The following is a 16,788-nucleotide window of genomic DNA, read 5'->3' as shown; positions in this document are numbered from 1 at the left end:
TAGCCTTCTTTTCGAGCGAGTTGCGAAATGCGCGGAATAGCTTCCCACGCTGCCTGAAAGCGACTGAGCGTGCGCTGATCTAAACCTGCGGTCATCGCCGCTATGCGAGGGCTGGGAATATTTATTGACCCTGACTCTGCGCTGCTCGAAGGCAGGGCGGGTAACACAGTGTGTGGTGCAAGAGGAGAAAAAAGCTCTGTTTGTGAAGTAGTGATCTGCTTTCTTTTTGAACAATTGACAACATTGACAACATTCACAAAACAACTGCACGCGTCGCTCGTGGAACACTGAGGGACCAAGTGCATTAGAGCGCGCCGCTTGGACGCGGGACCGATCTGGCGCTCTCTTCTCCTCTTGCCCGAGCGGTCAGGACGACTGCTTGGGCCTCGCAGGGGACGCGGTGGGCTTTCTGCGCGGGCTCCTCTTCGTCCTCTTGCTACCCGCTCCCTGCCACTGGCCGCTACGGCCTCTACGAGCATCCGGTCCCGGGCGGGGCGCTGTCTGTCTTCTAGCCGCGGTCTGAGGTTGGCGGCCCGAGGCAGAAGACGAGCGGGAGCGAGGCTGCGGCTGCGGCTGCGGCTGCGGCTACGGAGGCGGCGGCGCCCTCCGAGGAATCACGTGGCTCATAGCCTTCGCCTTCTTCTGCGTCTCGGAGTAACGCTCGGTGACTTTCTCCACGGCGTCTCCGAACAGGCCTGCAGGGGAGATCGGTGCGTTCAGCAGCGTCTTCCTATCGGCCTCCTGGACGTCCGACAGGGTGAGCCACAGATGTCTGTGGAGGACCACCAGGAACCCCATCAAACGTCCAATCGCCTGGGCTGAACGCTTCCTGGCCAGGAGCGCGAGGTCCGTGGCCGAACGGAGATCTCGGATGGCGTCAGCGTCAATAGAGGCGGCGTCATCCAGAGACTTGAGCTGCTTAGCCTGCAGCACTTGGAGAATGGCCATGGCATGCAACACGGAAACCGCCTCCCCCGCGGCACCGTAGGCCTTGTTAGCCTGGTGGGCCGTAAATCTGCAGGCTCGGGACGGCAGGCTGCGGTCCGAGCCCAGGGCGGGAGCCGACGGGCAGAGGTGCGCGGCGACGGTCTCCTCGACGGGGGGGATGCGGAGGTAGCCGTGGTCCCCCGCCTCGTCCACGGGGGCAAACATGGCCATGGTGGAAGTGAGAGTGCGCGCCGATTGCGGGGTCACCCACGACTTCACCACGTGCTCATGCACGTCCGGAAAAAACGGTGTTCCTCTTTTCGAAGCGGCATGACGGCGGCTCGATTGGAGGAACCACGTATCCAGCTTGCTCTTAGAAGGTTCATCGGGAGCATTCCACGAGAGGTCCAGTTCCTCGACGGCCTTCGAGAGGATACGGAAGAGCTCGTCCTGCAGGTCCGCCGGGGTCTCTTGCTCCGCGGCCGCCCGCGGTGCGGCCTGCTCCGCACCCCAGTCGTTCTCGGAGGCAGACAGAGACATGGAGTCGTCTTCCTCACTCGCCCCGAAGGAAACGAAGTCAGCGACCTTGCGAGGGGGCTGGAAGGTGGGGTCGGGAAAGCTCACCGGGGGACGAACCTGGACTCCGCGGTTGGGGGGGGCTACCAGCGGCTCAATGGCGGCGGTAGACCCGATCCCCGCTGCTGCGCGAGCCTCTTCCCTCCTGGCTTTGAGAGTTCGAAGAGGCATGTCCGCGCAGAGGTCGCAGGAACCTTCGTCCCTGAGGGCTGACTCAGCATGGGCCAGCCCCATTCACGCGATGCAGAACAGGTGCGTGTCGGGGGGCACGATGGGGCCCGAACACAGGTTGCAGATAGTTGCCATCAGATGCAGGAGACAGTGCAAGTATCTCGGCGCAACTTCAACGACGGCAAAATAATTAGTTGTTAGTGGAGTATCAGCTTTCTAGCACACGATTTGAGCGTAAAGAGAGAGATTCTGAACAGGAATTGACGCTGCACTTGCTTATTACTGCTACGAGGTGTCAGTATTTGCATATTTTGCGTCAATTGGCCAGCTCTGCTGGCGTTAGCCTATAAGATTTCAGCAGAAGTGAAGGATGAGAGGAGTTCCCATATACGACATCCGTAATGTCGAAGTTCCGTAGCCTTGATAGGGAACCATTATGTCGGTGTGAAATAATTGGTTCACACACAACCCGTAAAAATCCTGTTAAGACACGTGCCATCGATGTGACATGTAATGTCTCAGCATTGTATATAGTTTGCTTATGATGAGCTGCGATTTCTCTACCTATTGCTGTCATGACGGATCTATTTCAGAACCGGCCGCTGAGGGCGCGGGCCAGTTTGACCTGTTGACGAGTGCCGACCACTGCTCAGCGATGGCCTAAAAGACTGAACGTGCTTGAAGTGTGCCATTTGGGACCGGACGGTATAAAGTAAAAGTTTACCAAAATAAAATACTTCGTTACTGTCCTCATCTGGAAAATAATCACTATACGTTTAAATGAATGTGTAGTAGGCTACATTACATTATAATTTTTAACAATTACAAAAGACTTAAATAATACATGTGTGCACACGTATGAGAAAACAACCTACACAAACACCACAACAACGTGAATGATTTCAGCAGCACTAAAACTGGTGAGAAGCAGAAATGCGCCACCTGGCGGAATAATGCGGTAGCCCAGATGGAAAGAGTTTATTTTAAAATAGGTTGTTTTCACAAACTCAAAATAGGTTTGTATCATCCTGTCACTCACACCCCTTTATCACAGGACCTATGATAAGTCTACTATTCTACTAAGACCTACTTCATCTTGATTATCAACTTAATAATTTCTATTTCATGTTAAGTCATGATGTCACTGATCAAACATAATATAGGCTACCATAATAACATTTTTGTGGTTTATATGTTTTTATTTTTTAAAACTTTATTTCTTCAGAATACATAGCACAACACATGGCTTGTTGTGAGATGCTTTTTTTATCAGCCAGATGCTGATCCAAAAAAACAGAGCTCTGCTGAAAACTCCACCCAGCCGAAGTGTTTACACTCCTCAAGCGATTCTTATCCGAAAAATCTAGACTAGTGTAAAGTTGACTCACCTTTTGTTTTTCATTTGAGTCTTTATTTATTTATATTGATTTTCTCCTTTTATGCATGCTGGTAGCACTGAAATAGCCAAATATTGTTTATACATAAACACTGCACACATTGCATGTGTTAGATAAACGTGTTAACTCCCAGTATTCCCAGGACACTTCATATCCAATAGCTGATGTTTTGTCAGAGATTATATTTCAAAAACAAGACAACCTATACACACAAGATCATGAAAACACACAGAGGTATACGATCAGGAACAGAATGCATCAACAGAAACTGTGTCAAGTCAAGAGGCTCAAGAAATATATTAACAGACAAACATTTATTTTAGAGAATTATTTAACAGACGCTTTTTTTTATAAAGCAGTAAACAGAAATGGAAAGGCATCAGTTAGTGTCGTTATTGTTAACTAAAACTTAAACTATTAAAAAACATGGTTTTAAATAATAAAAATAAGGCTAAAATGAAATTAAACATTAAATTAAACAGTAAAGTTTAAGCCAATACTAAGTACAAAAACTTTAAATAGAAATCTTTAAAGAATTAAATAAATAATTTTACACAAAGTACATAAAAATACCACAAAGCTAAAATTAAAATGAAACCTAAAATATAAAAATAAAAGGTAATTAAAAATATTTCTATACATATGATATTAAAATCACACTGGCATCGCTTATGAACCCAGTGTTTGTGTAACATCCATTATACATTTTCATATGGTCCGTTTTAGCACAACATTTTGTATTTAATATACTATATGTAAAGAACTCATTCTTTTTTTTATTTCATTTTCACCCATCATTCATTTAATATCTTATTAATTTCAACTAAGAAATAAGCTTTGACATTATTTAATATCGGATGGTTTGTAAGCTCACTTTAATTTGTTCTAGATCATTAGATATGACGTGCACTGGAAGCTCTTCAAAACCATTTTCCTAGATATACTAAGAATCTGTGATAGCCTGGGAATGCCCTCTGGGAATGAAAAACTGATGATGAGGTGAAACCAGTTGTAAAATGCAAAAGGAGGGTTCCAAATGCAGAAGGAGACACACTGCCACATCATCTTATTCCTCCATTGACCTCTCAGCAGTGCACATATCTCTCACATCTTGTGCTCATGAAGCCGCGAACAGTGGTGATGTATGTGGAGATCGGCTGCTTTGTGTCCTGTCTGTGTGGCTGGATGTTGATCTGTTCCACTCTGGCCATTGAGTTCTGGATCGTCTCAGAAAGTGCTTCTGTCGTTCTCAGCGCCGGGGATTACTATTCCAACCTCTGGATGGACTGTGTCTCAGACGCCACAGGAGTATCTGACTGTAAATACTTCCCTTCCATGATGGATCTGTCTGGTGAGGAAAACATGTGTTGAAACAGAGACATTATTTCATGATTTGATATAAAAGGGATAATTAATATCCTCTCTCTGTGTGGTTGTTAGTGTTCCTCCATGTGTGCAGGGCTCTGTCTGTGGTCTCTGTGATCTTTGGGTTCTGGGGAGCTGTGCTTGCCCTCATTGGGATGAAATGTACCAAAATCGGAGGCTCTGAGCTCGTCAACGCCAGAGTTACATTCGCAGCTGCATTGACGTACATGGCATCCGGTATGAATATTCCTTCATAATCATTTTTGCATAAAGCATAAATTGAGTATCATTAACTGATGACTGTTTTGCAGGGTTCAGTGGTATGATAGTCTATTCCTGGTGGGGAAATAAAGTGCGTTCAGAATTTGTGGATCCATATTTCTTAGAAACAAAGTACGTAATTATGACATTTATATTGGTCACATTACTTTACCACTATAGTGGTTGATGTAAAATATTAGTATCTAATAATTTAGAATTATAGGGGTTATATAATGAGCAATCAAATATCTTTGGTCTTTTGAGCCCAAAAATACCATTTATTTAAATGAAGCCACTACATACATACATACATATATACATACATCCATACATGCATTTCATACTGACAGTAATTTGCAGTGACGAAGCAACCATGAAATAAGCAACAGTGACTGTTGACATTTCGATTAAAGGTAGGGTAGGCAATTTTGGGAGTGCCTAGTAAAAATTGCACTGTAAAATAACGGTAATCTAAGTAACACACTGACCCGACAAAACCCTGGTGCAGTGCGATTGGCCGTAAGATTCGAAGACAGTCATTTGCATTCACAAAGCAGCCAGTGAAATAATCAGAAGTGACAGTTGGCTTTTTAAATTAAGTGACTGTGTAAAACACTTTTTAAGGGCTTAATAGTCAATTTAACATGTTATTTCAGTGCAATTAGTTATTTTAAAAATGTGTGGCACAAGACGTAGACGTAAGACAGTTTTTAGTACTTCTTGTCGTGTAAACTTACTCTCAATTACAGAATAGATTGCTGTGGACTATAAGCTAGTGGTAGACGTATGCTCAATGAAATAGATATGAAATTCAACATTAATACCGTTTCATTTCATACAACATTTCATTAAAATTACTTAAAATAAATTATTCATCAATTGATTCTTCATCATCTGGGACTCAATAATAATAATAATTACATTTTATAAAATGAAATCGGTTTGATATGGTCCTTTAAAATATGTGACTTTTATTTCTCAGGTTTGAGCTCGGTGCCGCACTCTTCATTGGTTGGGGAGGATCGTGTCTGGTTATATGTGGAAGTGCAGTCATGTGCTATTTCTCTGGGAAAGAGTCATTCCCCAAAAGGTCTGACCCGTCACACAGTATACATCTGTAACAAGCTAAATAGGGGGTAGAGAATATGTGGTTAAATTGGTACCTTTTTTTCTTCCACTCAGATTCAATAAACAACTCGTAAGACCCCCAACCAAACTGACGGCACGTACCAGACGTACGTACATGCTGCCCGTCTCGTCCAGACCCACAACAGTCTTCATCCCTCCTTCACACCAAACATACAGTGAGAGAAGAGGAAGAAGAGAGAGCAGAGGAGGGAGAGGAACACAAGGAAGCCAGTCATCAAGGACTGTCAGACCCACCTGGCCTCCTATAGACTCAGCTGTGTAACCCGTTTAAAGAAACGATAACTCAACAGTAATAAAATCAGGTTGTCAAATTTTACAACATTCATCTATGTTAATTTATAAACATTCTTTTGCCCATTGTTAATACATGTTCTTTCCTAATACATTAACTGATGTTAATTTATATTACTTTATATGTAAAATGTTGCATATAAAATCAACATTATAAATTATTAAATGCTGAATTATTCATTGTTATTTCATGTTATTACAGCAACTACAGTGCTAATGTACAGAATGTTTCTGTAAAGTGTTACCAAAGAAAAAAAGGAGAAACATCTGGAAATTGTTGATTGTTTCTAATTCTAATACTTTTTTATTTTTATACTTTTATTGTTCCCTTAGGGAAATTTGTCTTGGGCTCAATGTATGGTGCATTTCCAGAATAAAAGATAACATAAAAAAATAATAAAAAATAGATAAATAAATAAAAAATAGATAAGAATCTATAAATAAATTCTAAATCAATCACATGATGTATCTCACCAAAACAATCTATACAGTAGAGCAAATACTAGTTGAGCAATACTAAACAAACAAACAAACAAACAAAAAATGTGTGAAAGAAATGAAAGTCATTTCAACTTAAATTACATAAAACTGAATTTAAAAAATCATTTTAATCTTGTATAACTTATTTAAAAAAGTTGAAAATTAAAACATATCTTGATGAGTTAAAGCAATGTAAAAACGTGTTGTCATAACTTATTTTTTACAGTGTTTCTTTCAAATCCACCACTTGGCAAAAACAAAGAGGAATCTTGAAAAAGTTAATTTAATAAATAAATATTACACATTAGAAAAATCTTGTCCTTTGAGGCTATATTCATTTTAATCTATTCAGTTTTTGTGAGGCATTTTCTATCATTATCTATTAACAAAAAATGTGTCAAGCATTGGCTGTGTATTGGTACAGTGATTGTGAATATGAATCTAAATGTATCAGTGAAAATGAAAATGTTTTAGCTAATTAAATTAACATTTCTTTGCAGTACATTATTACCTTCTGGTAGCCATATAGTCTTTTTGAAAATGCATGTTTCCAAGCAATTAATATCAAGCAATAGTCTCATTATGAATCTATGAATAAAAGCTTTTGGAGCTATGTTGAACAAGTAGTATATGCTATTTGCTCCCCAGTTAAAATAACAGCATGCACTGTTTGTATTAGGCTAGTATTCAGTATTTTCACCCTAAATCGCAATATCTCTGCATTCCACTGTTAATACTACAATTCGCTTATAAATATAGGCTTCACCAGACTAATATGGTGCACCAGGAGATTGTAAAGGAACATCTAAAGAAGCTTAATCAAATGACAAATAATAGAATTCATCATTTCTAACTAGCCTATTTGGAAATGTTCTTCAAACAAGCACTGTATAATAAATACCACTGGATGGCGTCACTCACTAAGAAACACAAACTTTATGATGATGATGATCGTTGAATTGGCAAAGTTTAATAAAAATGGTCTCTATGTGAACATAGATTTAGGGTTAAACTGTTATTTTATATTATTATTATGTTTTATTAAGGAACATGATGTATTCAAAATCATAGCCTAAGGGAAAGAGGTGGAAAATGATTGTAAGCACATACGGTTCATTCCTGTTATGCTATATATTTTCATTTATACATTGTAATATAATGGATAAAATATTCAATTCAAATCTCTTAAGTGCTATGCGGTAGCCGGCTATTAGTTGCTTTGTCTTACTTTCCATTGTGTTTGATTAAACTACAGAAAACTAGTAGGCCTATATGGTCAAAGTTTCAAAAGGAAACTTTAGCTCATCATCATGTTAGGTTCAATCCTGTCATGAGTTAAATTCTGTCTTATTTAAATTCGGTTAGGAATCCTGCTCATTTTTCTTTCTTTCTTTTTTCCCCCCTTCTCTTCACCCCCCCTTGTTGTTATGTTTATATATAAATATATTTGCTAAATGATAAGGTGTTGATGAATTATGCCTGAGCATATATCTTAATGTCTGGTATAAAAGAAAAGCACAATTGTCAATAAAGCTCATAAAATTGATTTTGTTCTCTGGCCTGTGGATGTTCCCTGTGGGACTCCTTAAATGTTCTCCCGCCCTTCCCCCTCCTCGCGCCCCACAGATGAGATGAGGCTCGCGCCAGGAATGTGCTGTGACGTCACGCCGCTCTGAATCCTCACAGTTTTTGGGGAATCGTTTTGTCGGGCTTGATTCTGTTCTGACCGTGTTAAAGTTTCCCACAACTGTATGGCGTTTGTTTGATTCCCAGCGCTGAGGGGAAGTGGGTTTTCGGATGGGCAGGATTTGACGCACTTCTGCATGGATTCTTTGCAAAAAACTTATTAGTCGAGAGGTAAGAGCCATTGCATCTGTCCTTCCCGTTACTCCGCGGCCGATGGGTGACTGAGTGAGTCGCCGAAATACTTTGGTTTGCTGTGAAAATGGCTGAAGACAAACTTCATGTTATATTTATCTTTTCGTTTTGTTGGGTTAAAAATTAAAACTTTTTATTTTTGTTTGACCATTCTCTCTGTGTCGTTCTTGTGCACGCCGCCCCCCTTTTGTTCTTAACTGAGCCTGTCCCAACTTGAGATGTTTTTAAGGGGCAGTAATCTGAGAAGAAGGCTGATGAAATCCTGAGAGACTCTCGTTCAGTCTGTGTAACAGCTAACAGAACATTGCTCGATGTTTATGGGTAAACCAAGAGCATGTGTACGTCACATTTCTCTTTAATAACAAACGAAAAGAGTATATATATATATATATATATATATATATATATATATATATATATATATATATATTACATTTTCCATTAAAGACAGCCGTGTTTTTTTTGCATCGTTAATTCCGATTAACGAAATGAATAAAAATACATTGTCTTAATGCGAAAATTAGTGATACATTATTTAAGTATTGGCATGGCTCGTGGTATTTGTTTTAGTGACTTTTATTATATGCTTATGTAAATAAACAATGTCATTAAATAATTCACAATGCATAAACAGGTTAAATTTTCTTTAAGGTTATTATAAATTTAATCCAAACGTAAGATAAATATAAATATTTTGCTTTGTTAAAACGTCAAACGTAATTACACAACCAAAACAAAAAGCCCGATATGTGTGATTGTTTTGGGCTAATTAAATTTTTTTTTAATGTAATCTGTTCATTTTTGTAGTATATCATTTCGCAGAAGAAAACTGTCCAAAGCTCGAATGTTCGAATTTACTAACTAATTGATAATAATAACGATCTGTGTTGAGTGACAAATAAACAGGAAACCCCCAAAATACCTGTAACATGCACGTGCTCTTTCCTCCTCTCTGTTCTCATGCAGTGTGCTGTGCAAAGTGGGACGCGCGCTCTTGTTTCCATAGAAACGCACAGGACGCCTTGACACTGCCGTGCCGCGCGCCGCTCTGATCATTCATCAAGACTTCACAAAAACCGCAAGATGGTAAGGAGACAACAGACACCACGAAGCCGCAAAATAAGGTGGAATTTAATATACATATATCAACGATTTCATCATTTTATTCTCGTGTTTAATGAACGCTCATATAGTCGTGTGGACCTGTGTTGTTGCTGTTAGCTGGTAACGGTTAGCTTTCAGTGGTGGAATCGATCTGGAATGTTTTTTTATGTGTGACCTTGAGTCTTGTTTATGAATTAAATGTTATATAGCTGCTACCTGGAATTATAAATTTCACCTTGCTCTTTGTTTTCCCTTCAGCCATTTTATGACAACGTTTACTACCCGTACCCGTCAGATCCCCCGGGAACTCATTCCTCAGCAGGGATCCCGTCTCTACTGAGCTCTCCACAGAGCCAGCCCTCATCCGGCAGCCAGAGCAGACCGGCTGCATCCACCATGTCCGGACCGCTGTCTTCAAACGGAGCCAGCACCAGCATTCCCCCGCCCTTCAAGTTCAGAGCCCGGCGTGAGAATGTGGACTGGCGTCGGATCAATGCAGTGGATGTGGACCGAGTGGCCTGCGAAATGGATTTCCACGCATTACAGGATCACATCACGGCGGTGACGTTCTGCAACGTGGAGGGCGAGCGCTGCCACCGCTGTCAGAGCCCCGTAGACCCGGCCCTGATCAAGCTCTTCCGGTTGGCCCAGCTAACCGTGGAGTACCTGCTGCACTCCCAGGATTGCCTGAGCGTCAGTCTGCAGGCGGCCGAGGAGAGACTCCTGACGGAGGCACGGGAGAGAGAGCAGCTCCTCGTCCAGCTGCAGAAAAAAAGCCAGGATGCCAAGACCTTAAAGGAGGAACTGAAGCAGAGGAAGAAGATCATTGCCTCTCAGCAGGCCATGTTCAGCGCAGGGATCGGTGCCAATTACCACAAGGTCTGTACAGCCCCATGGTCGAGTGTGAATGTGTGTATTAGCATTTTCATTGTCGCTGTCGCGTCCCCCCAAGGCCAGACTCAGCTTGCACCCCAGTCTCACTGTTCACTGACCCCAGGGAATTCAACGTGTGCTTTTCTCACTGTTTGATGGCGTGAAGGAGCTGAATCTCAATTTGCATGCTATACTCCAATCAATGTTGCTATTGTAAACTAAAATGATTCAAAATTATTCATTAATTGAAATTAAGCTTAAATAAAATATTAATATTACTTAAAAAAACTGAAATGGGAATTGAAATGAGACTTGTAAAACTAAATGGGACACTAAAAGTACAAAAATCGCTAAGACGGAAATTAAAATAATTAAAATAGTGCTGTCAAATCGATTAGTCGCATCTAACATAAAAGTTTGTAAATATAAATGTGTGTGTGTGTATATATATATATAATAGCAAAACTACAAATATGGATATGAGCACTAAGTTTAGGAAAAACTAGTCACCTTCAATTAGTTGTTACCCATCTCTAGTTTGGAAAGTACTGTTTTCTTTCCTGTGTCATACGTTTTTATTTTATTCCATTTAATATTTTTGAAAGAAGTCAAACGGTAATATTGTGAAATATTATTATTATTTTAAAAATAGTTTTTTTAAATGTAATAAAAGCTGAATTTTCAGCATCATTCATTTCAGATTCATTACTTCAGTCTTCAGTGTCACATGATCCTTTATAATATATAATAAATCATTGAAATATGCTGATTTGCTGCTGCTCAAGTAAAACATTGTATTATTAATGTTAAAAATGTTGAAATAGAAATCCTTTTTAACATTATAAATGCCTTGACTGTAACTTCAAAAAAGCAGCTAAAAAAAAATCTTGCCGACCTCACATTTTTTTAAATGGTTGTGTAAGTCCTATTGAAACAGGAAGTTGGGGTGGGACATATTGATGGGCTCATCCATTTTTTTCATAGAATTTGATTTTATTGGGAAAAAAAGTGTGTTACAATGAGTCAACAGGGTTTTTCTTTCTGCCGAATCGAACATTTTAATGTGTATATCTGCCGAACAGTAAATTTGGTTAACTTTAGGAGTATATTAGCTTATAGACGGCATTAAAGAGAACAGACATGGACTAACATTTTGATTTAATGGGGTCGTTGATAGTACTTTACCATCACTAGTGTAATTTGTGCTTTTCGTATCCAGTATGTATGTAAATAAGTTTTTATCCTAAATTAAGTGTTGTCAACAGTTTTAAGTCCATAATCAGGACAAGCAGGCCGGGACAGGATTAGCTAATCACCAGATGCTGTGTTTTTTGGACACAGCATTCAGGATTTGGCGAATAGAGCAGATGGTGTCAGCCGGTGACGATGACTTGTAACTTACTCTACTTATAAAAGAGCTTTAAGTGGAGGAAACAAATCAAAGCTCCCATCCCCCATCATTCCCTCCCACTCGTCTTTTCATTGAAATAAAACTGCATGCTGCATTAATATTAGAAAATTCTCTGATGTATGTTACAGTCTTTGTCTCATGGCTATATCAGATGTTCGCTCATTTGTAATCACGCAACTGTCCTTTCCTGATTGTGGCCAGCTGTTGCCAAGGCAACACCTGGTGTTTCATGTGGTTGCTAGGAGAAGCACAGGCGCCTGACAGCAGAATCGAAATGAAAGGGCTGGTCATGATTTACTGTTTATTTCAGGATCATGAAGGGATTTCATCAGAGAGCAGTGAAGTGGTTACCAAAATGTAGCTGAATCTTTCATATTTTCCCTCAAAATCAGATAATTAGAAGTTGTATGTTGCATAAATTAAACAAGACCTATTTTTAGTTAATACTGTTTTCCATTGTGATATTATAATGACTTTTTTTTTGAGTTTCTCATTTGGTAACTGTAATACAGTATAATTGTATAACATTAAATGTCTAATTATTTTGTATTACCGTACTGAGAATAAGATACTTTTTTCATTATGCTATGAGAATTAATGGCGGAAATGTAACAAAAGTAATGTCAAAATTAAAAATGATTCAAAAATGTTTTGAGCAAGTACATAACCAGCCAGTGTTCAAAACTATCTGCTTGCCTTAGCTCGATTCAAAACGGTAAGCTTGTAATAATGTTTTTAATTCCAGTGGTACTGGTGGGTTTCCGCTGGAAATTCGAGCATGTCTTTGCGTCATTACGTCACATCTGTACACATAAAGAAGGAGTCTGGGCTAGTAGGCTATATTGCGTGTGAGGATGTTGGAGGTGGAGATTTATAGCCTTTTCTCACGGCACTTGATATAATTAAACGTATTAATTTGATGGCGGATCCAGAAAGGTCAAACGACAATAACCAGTGACAATGCTGATGTTCTTAACATTAACAATTTGAGAACAAAGTATAATTTGCACGGTTTGATGTGATATGATAAGCGAAGCGATTTACTGCAATGCTTTTTTTCCCTTAGTTGGTCAGAACAGAAGTGGATGTTAGTTACTTGTTCAGATGACATTTTCCGGTGAAAATTCTTATTTTGGTCATACTTTCAAAAAGTAGAATCTGTGATTCCGAATGACAGTATCCACATCGGCACGGCGACTGACAGCCGCTCATTCTCCTCAAAACATTGGATTCATCCGCACTGTGCCGTGCCGAGGCACAACCCACTTAAAGTTGATAATTCCGCAAATAACTGCAATTGGAGATTACTAACAGAGATGGCGACAAAGAGGAAAAACTACGGACTGCAGCTTTAACTAAAAAAAAAGTACATATAAGGATTGTCAATGACAATTATCATTAAGGTTAAGCACGTTTTTCCCCCAAATTTTCACTACTCTAATGTAGAAACAAGTTGTTCTCATTATTGTAATATAACTGTATAATAATTATCCTCTCCAGTAGAGTTGCACAACGAATCATTATTAATATAATCTCGACCCACGTGATTTTATTCCTAAATGACAACGATTTGGCTATGTCTATTCAACCTTACGGTCACATTTATGAATATGTATTTTCGCTGCCGCTGACCCAGAGAGAGCATGACATATATAGGTATGAAACAGCTTCACAAACATTATTTATGTATTCGCATCATTTAAAAAAAAAAATCATTCAAAGTAATTAAATATTTTTATTTTGCTTAGTTGTCTATTCGGAATCATGGGAGAATTGTGATCTTTATTTTAAATAGAATAAAAACAAATATGATTCTCAATGTATCCAGAATCTTGCAGCACTACTCTCCAGAAGAAGAAAAAATGTTTTTAAATTAATCAAAATCAGAATAAATACAAACCATTTCATTAAATACTACCATAATATAGCCTACAGTATAGGCTACTTACAATTATGACAATTAGCCTACGTTTTATTTCGCACAACGGTATGCAACTGGAGGAGGGTGGGTCATAAAATAATGCCAAAAAATCTCGAAAACACTTTAAATAGCCTTAATCTTCTTTTTGTACCCTATATTTTTCCTTTGACTTGGGTGAAATGGGACTGTTTTCGTGAGGTTCTTCCTCTGGTTTCAGGCTACAGATTGACACCAATGAATCCCTATTTGCCTGTATCCTTAAAACATAATTGCATTTCACAGTTGATTTGGGAAGTTATGTCAGTGCAGCAATGCAATTATGTCACACAGTGGATGTTTTACGGGGACATTCTTGTTGCATAAAAAAATGCACATCCAGATCATGTGTTTTTGATGGGTATCAGTGGCAGTGTGGTTAAATTTGAATGAGAGTACCAGACGGGTGTTTTGGATGCTAAATGTAGTGTGTGATGTGCAGTGTTGTGGATTTTCCTCATGTCCGTGAATTGGAGCGAGAGGTAGAGCGGCGATGAGATGCAACAGCAACCCTGCACCACCCGGTGTTTCCATGGCAACATGCCCACATTGTCTCATTGTATCATTCCTGAGTGGAGTGTGAGTGACAGCTGTGTTGAGCTTCACTGACACCTGCTCCTCACCTGAGCAGGGCTCGTGTTCACTCCGACCTTCAGCAATGATCCTCACAGGCACATTTGCTTAGGTTGATTGTCATTAAAGAATTTAGATCATCCAAAAATCATTATTTACTCACCCTCACATTTTCCCAAAACCACATGACTTTTTTTTTCTCAATGGATGACACAAAAGAAGAAGCAAGCCATTTAAAAAAACATAACTTCACAGATTTGATGTCATGTAAATTAATAAAGCCCCTGATTGTTTTTGTTTTTCAGTGCCAACATTGTGAGAAAGCCTTCATGAATGCCTCTTTCCTGCAAAGTCACACGCAGCGCAGACATCCTACGGAGTTTGACATCAGTGAGTGACCATCAGTGTTGTTTAGCATACTTTTAAAAAGAGTACTTATTACAAAATGAATATACCGTGGAAGAATAAATTTGTTCAAAATGAATGTAATGTTTTCGGAAACTATACTACATGCTATTTTCAATTTAGTGAAAATGTATTATAGTTTATATTTATATAAAATGCAATCAGCTTAAAATACGTATTATTTTATTCCGCTCCCACCCGAAACTTTTTCATGTTTTGCCCCGTTCTCACAAGCAAAGGTCTACGTGGATTTTTCAGTCCCGGTCTGGTTAGATTCGGTCTTTTTCCGAAGTCTATAGGCTATTATTTCCAATTTCCACACACACACAGCGCTTAAGATCTCCAGTGACAGACTTGTGTGTGCTGTTATTATTAGATACTTATATATTTGCGGGAGCCCACGAGTCATTTCTTTCTCCTGCTTCCCGCACACATATCAGTATCTTCCCTTTTGCGCCAGGTCCCGCAGCACATCCACGGCATTGCAGACCTCTAATTTGAACTACATTGCAAGTTCACATTTAATGCAATTCACTTCTTTTTCACAAGGGTGATTCAAGCATCTGATATTTTCCAGAACTGATAACAGATAATCAAAAAAAAATTCAGACCGTGAAGTTACAAGATGAGATCAACAAACTACAAGAGCAGTTGACCCTGGTCACGTCCCAAATGGAAACACAGCAGAAAGACTACACTGCTAAACAGGTCAGAGAAGACAAAAAAAGACTATATTAGTATATTTTGTTATTTAAAATAAGTATTTAATTCTCTATTTTTTCCAGGAGAAAGAGCTTATTCAAAGGCAGGAGGAGTTTAAGCGACAACTGGAAATATGGAGGGAGGATGAGAAAATGCGGATGAACAGCAAAATAGATGAAATCAAGCAAGCTTGTCAACGGGACATGGATTCAATGCAACAAAAGAACAGAAACCTAGAAACCGTATGTTTTTGTTTCAGACAAAGCTTTTATTGGTCACCATATATATAATATAATTAATGCTAATGTTAATGCTAAAATTAATGTGTTCTTTTTTCAGTTTAACTTATTAAAAATATTTAACGCAATTAAAGGACAATTCCGGCCAAAAATTAACCTAGGGCTAAATAACACATGGGTACCGAGTCGACCGTTCTCTGGGTTGCGTTTTCATGATAATCGAATGTACCCAGTTTTAACGTTAGTTTTAGTTTAACCACACATTAGTTTATAACGCTAGTGTATGGGGCATAGATAAAGACAGTACACTTCGCGTATATAGGCAGGATCCATCTTTGGAAAACAGTCTCGACCAGTCGAGCCACGTACGCCATGCTTCGTCCTGGTCGATAGTCACAGTTCTGCTCACGTAGCAAGGCGTTCGTGGATCGACTGGTCGAGGCTGTTTTCAAAAGATGGCTCCTGCTTATATACGCGAAGTGTACTGTCTTTATAAAGTATCTTCTTATTAAACTGTCTGTACACTTACAAAGTTCTCAATGCTTCGGTTTGCAGGTAGAGCCCCTGTTTATGCTACCGTGTTAGTGTGGGGCTATTTTGAGCCTTTTTAGTGGTATTAACTAGCGATCTTTATTTTTACTTATTCGATGCCCCATACACTTGTGTTATAAGCTAATCTGTGGTTAAACTAAAACTAACGTTAAAACTGGGTACATTCGATTATCATGAAAACGCATCCCAGCGAATGGTTGACTCGGTACCGATGTGTTATTTAGCCCTAGGTTCATTTTTGCCCGGAATTGTCCTTTAACGCAGTCATCCTTTGACTAGCAATACATTATATGACCACGCTCTTATTCGTGCAAATGCTTTTAAACCATTCAAGTGTGATAAGACACAAAAGGGAACGCAGTGGTGTAAAGGCTAATAAATGTTAAAATTTATAGATTTCAATTATATTGTAATGCTGAATGGCTGTAACGCGTATATTTGAAAAAATATATATTTCATAGAGACGTAACAGTATTT

General features: G+C 39.4%; 2 protein-coding genes across 5 annotated transcripts in view; both read left to right on the top strand.

The window, feature by feature from the left end:
• Positions 1-4,190: 4,190 nt before the first annotated feature.
• Positions 4,191-6,125, top strand: LOC143707293 (claudin-10-like). The gene is made up of 5 exons (XM_077200000.1): positions 4,191-4,422; positions 4,512-4,673; positions 4,748-4,829; positions 5,680-5,787; positions 5,880-6,125. Exons 1-5 carry the CDS (start codon positions 4,191-4,193, stop codon positions 6,106-6,108), a joined length of 813 nt encoding a protein of 270 aa, XP_077056115.1. The 3' UTR covers positions 6,109-6,125.
• Positions 6,126-8,241: 2,116 nt separating this feature from the next.
• dzip1 (DAZ interacting zinc finger protein 1) overlaps positions 8,242-16,788 on the top strand; it is a 23,225-nt gene continuing 14,678 nt past the window's right edge. The window contains exons 1-6 of one of the 4 annotated variants that reach the window (XM_077199658.1): positions 8,242-8,474; positions 9,462-9,619; positions 9,858-10,478; positions 14,719-14,803; positions 15,396-15,526; positions 15,604-15,762. In XM_077199658.1, the coding sequence (XP_077055773.1) occupies positions 9,996-10,478; positions 14,719-14,803; positions 15,396-15,526; positions 15,604-15,762 (858 nt within the window). In that variant the 5' untranslated portion in view covers positions 8,242-8,474; positions 9,462-9,619; positions 9,858-9,995. The remainder of the gene's footprint in view (positions 8,475-9,461; positions 9,620-9,857; positions 10,479-14,718; positions 14,804-15,395; positions 15,527-15,603; positions 15,763-16,788) is intronic. The other 3 variants (XM_077199656.1, XM_077199657.1, XM_077199654.1) reach the window with 3 other exon arrangements.

The sequence above is a fragment of the Siphateles boraxobius genome, unplaced genomic scaffold, assembly GCF_051911475.1.
Source record: "Siphateles boraxobius isolate OS27281-9 unplaced genomic scaffold, OSU_SipBor_1 41, whole genome shotgun sequence".
Lineage (NCBI taxonomy): Eukaryota > Metazoa > Chordata > Actinopteri > Cypriniformes > Leuciscidae > Siphateles > Siphateles boraxobius.
The sequence above is the reverse complement of the archived record's forward strand: the minus strand, read 5'-3'. Positions and strand labels throughout refer to the sequence as shown.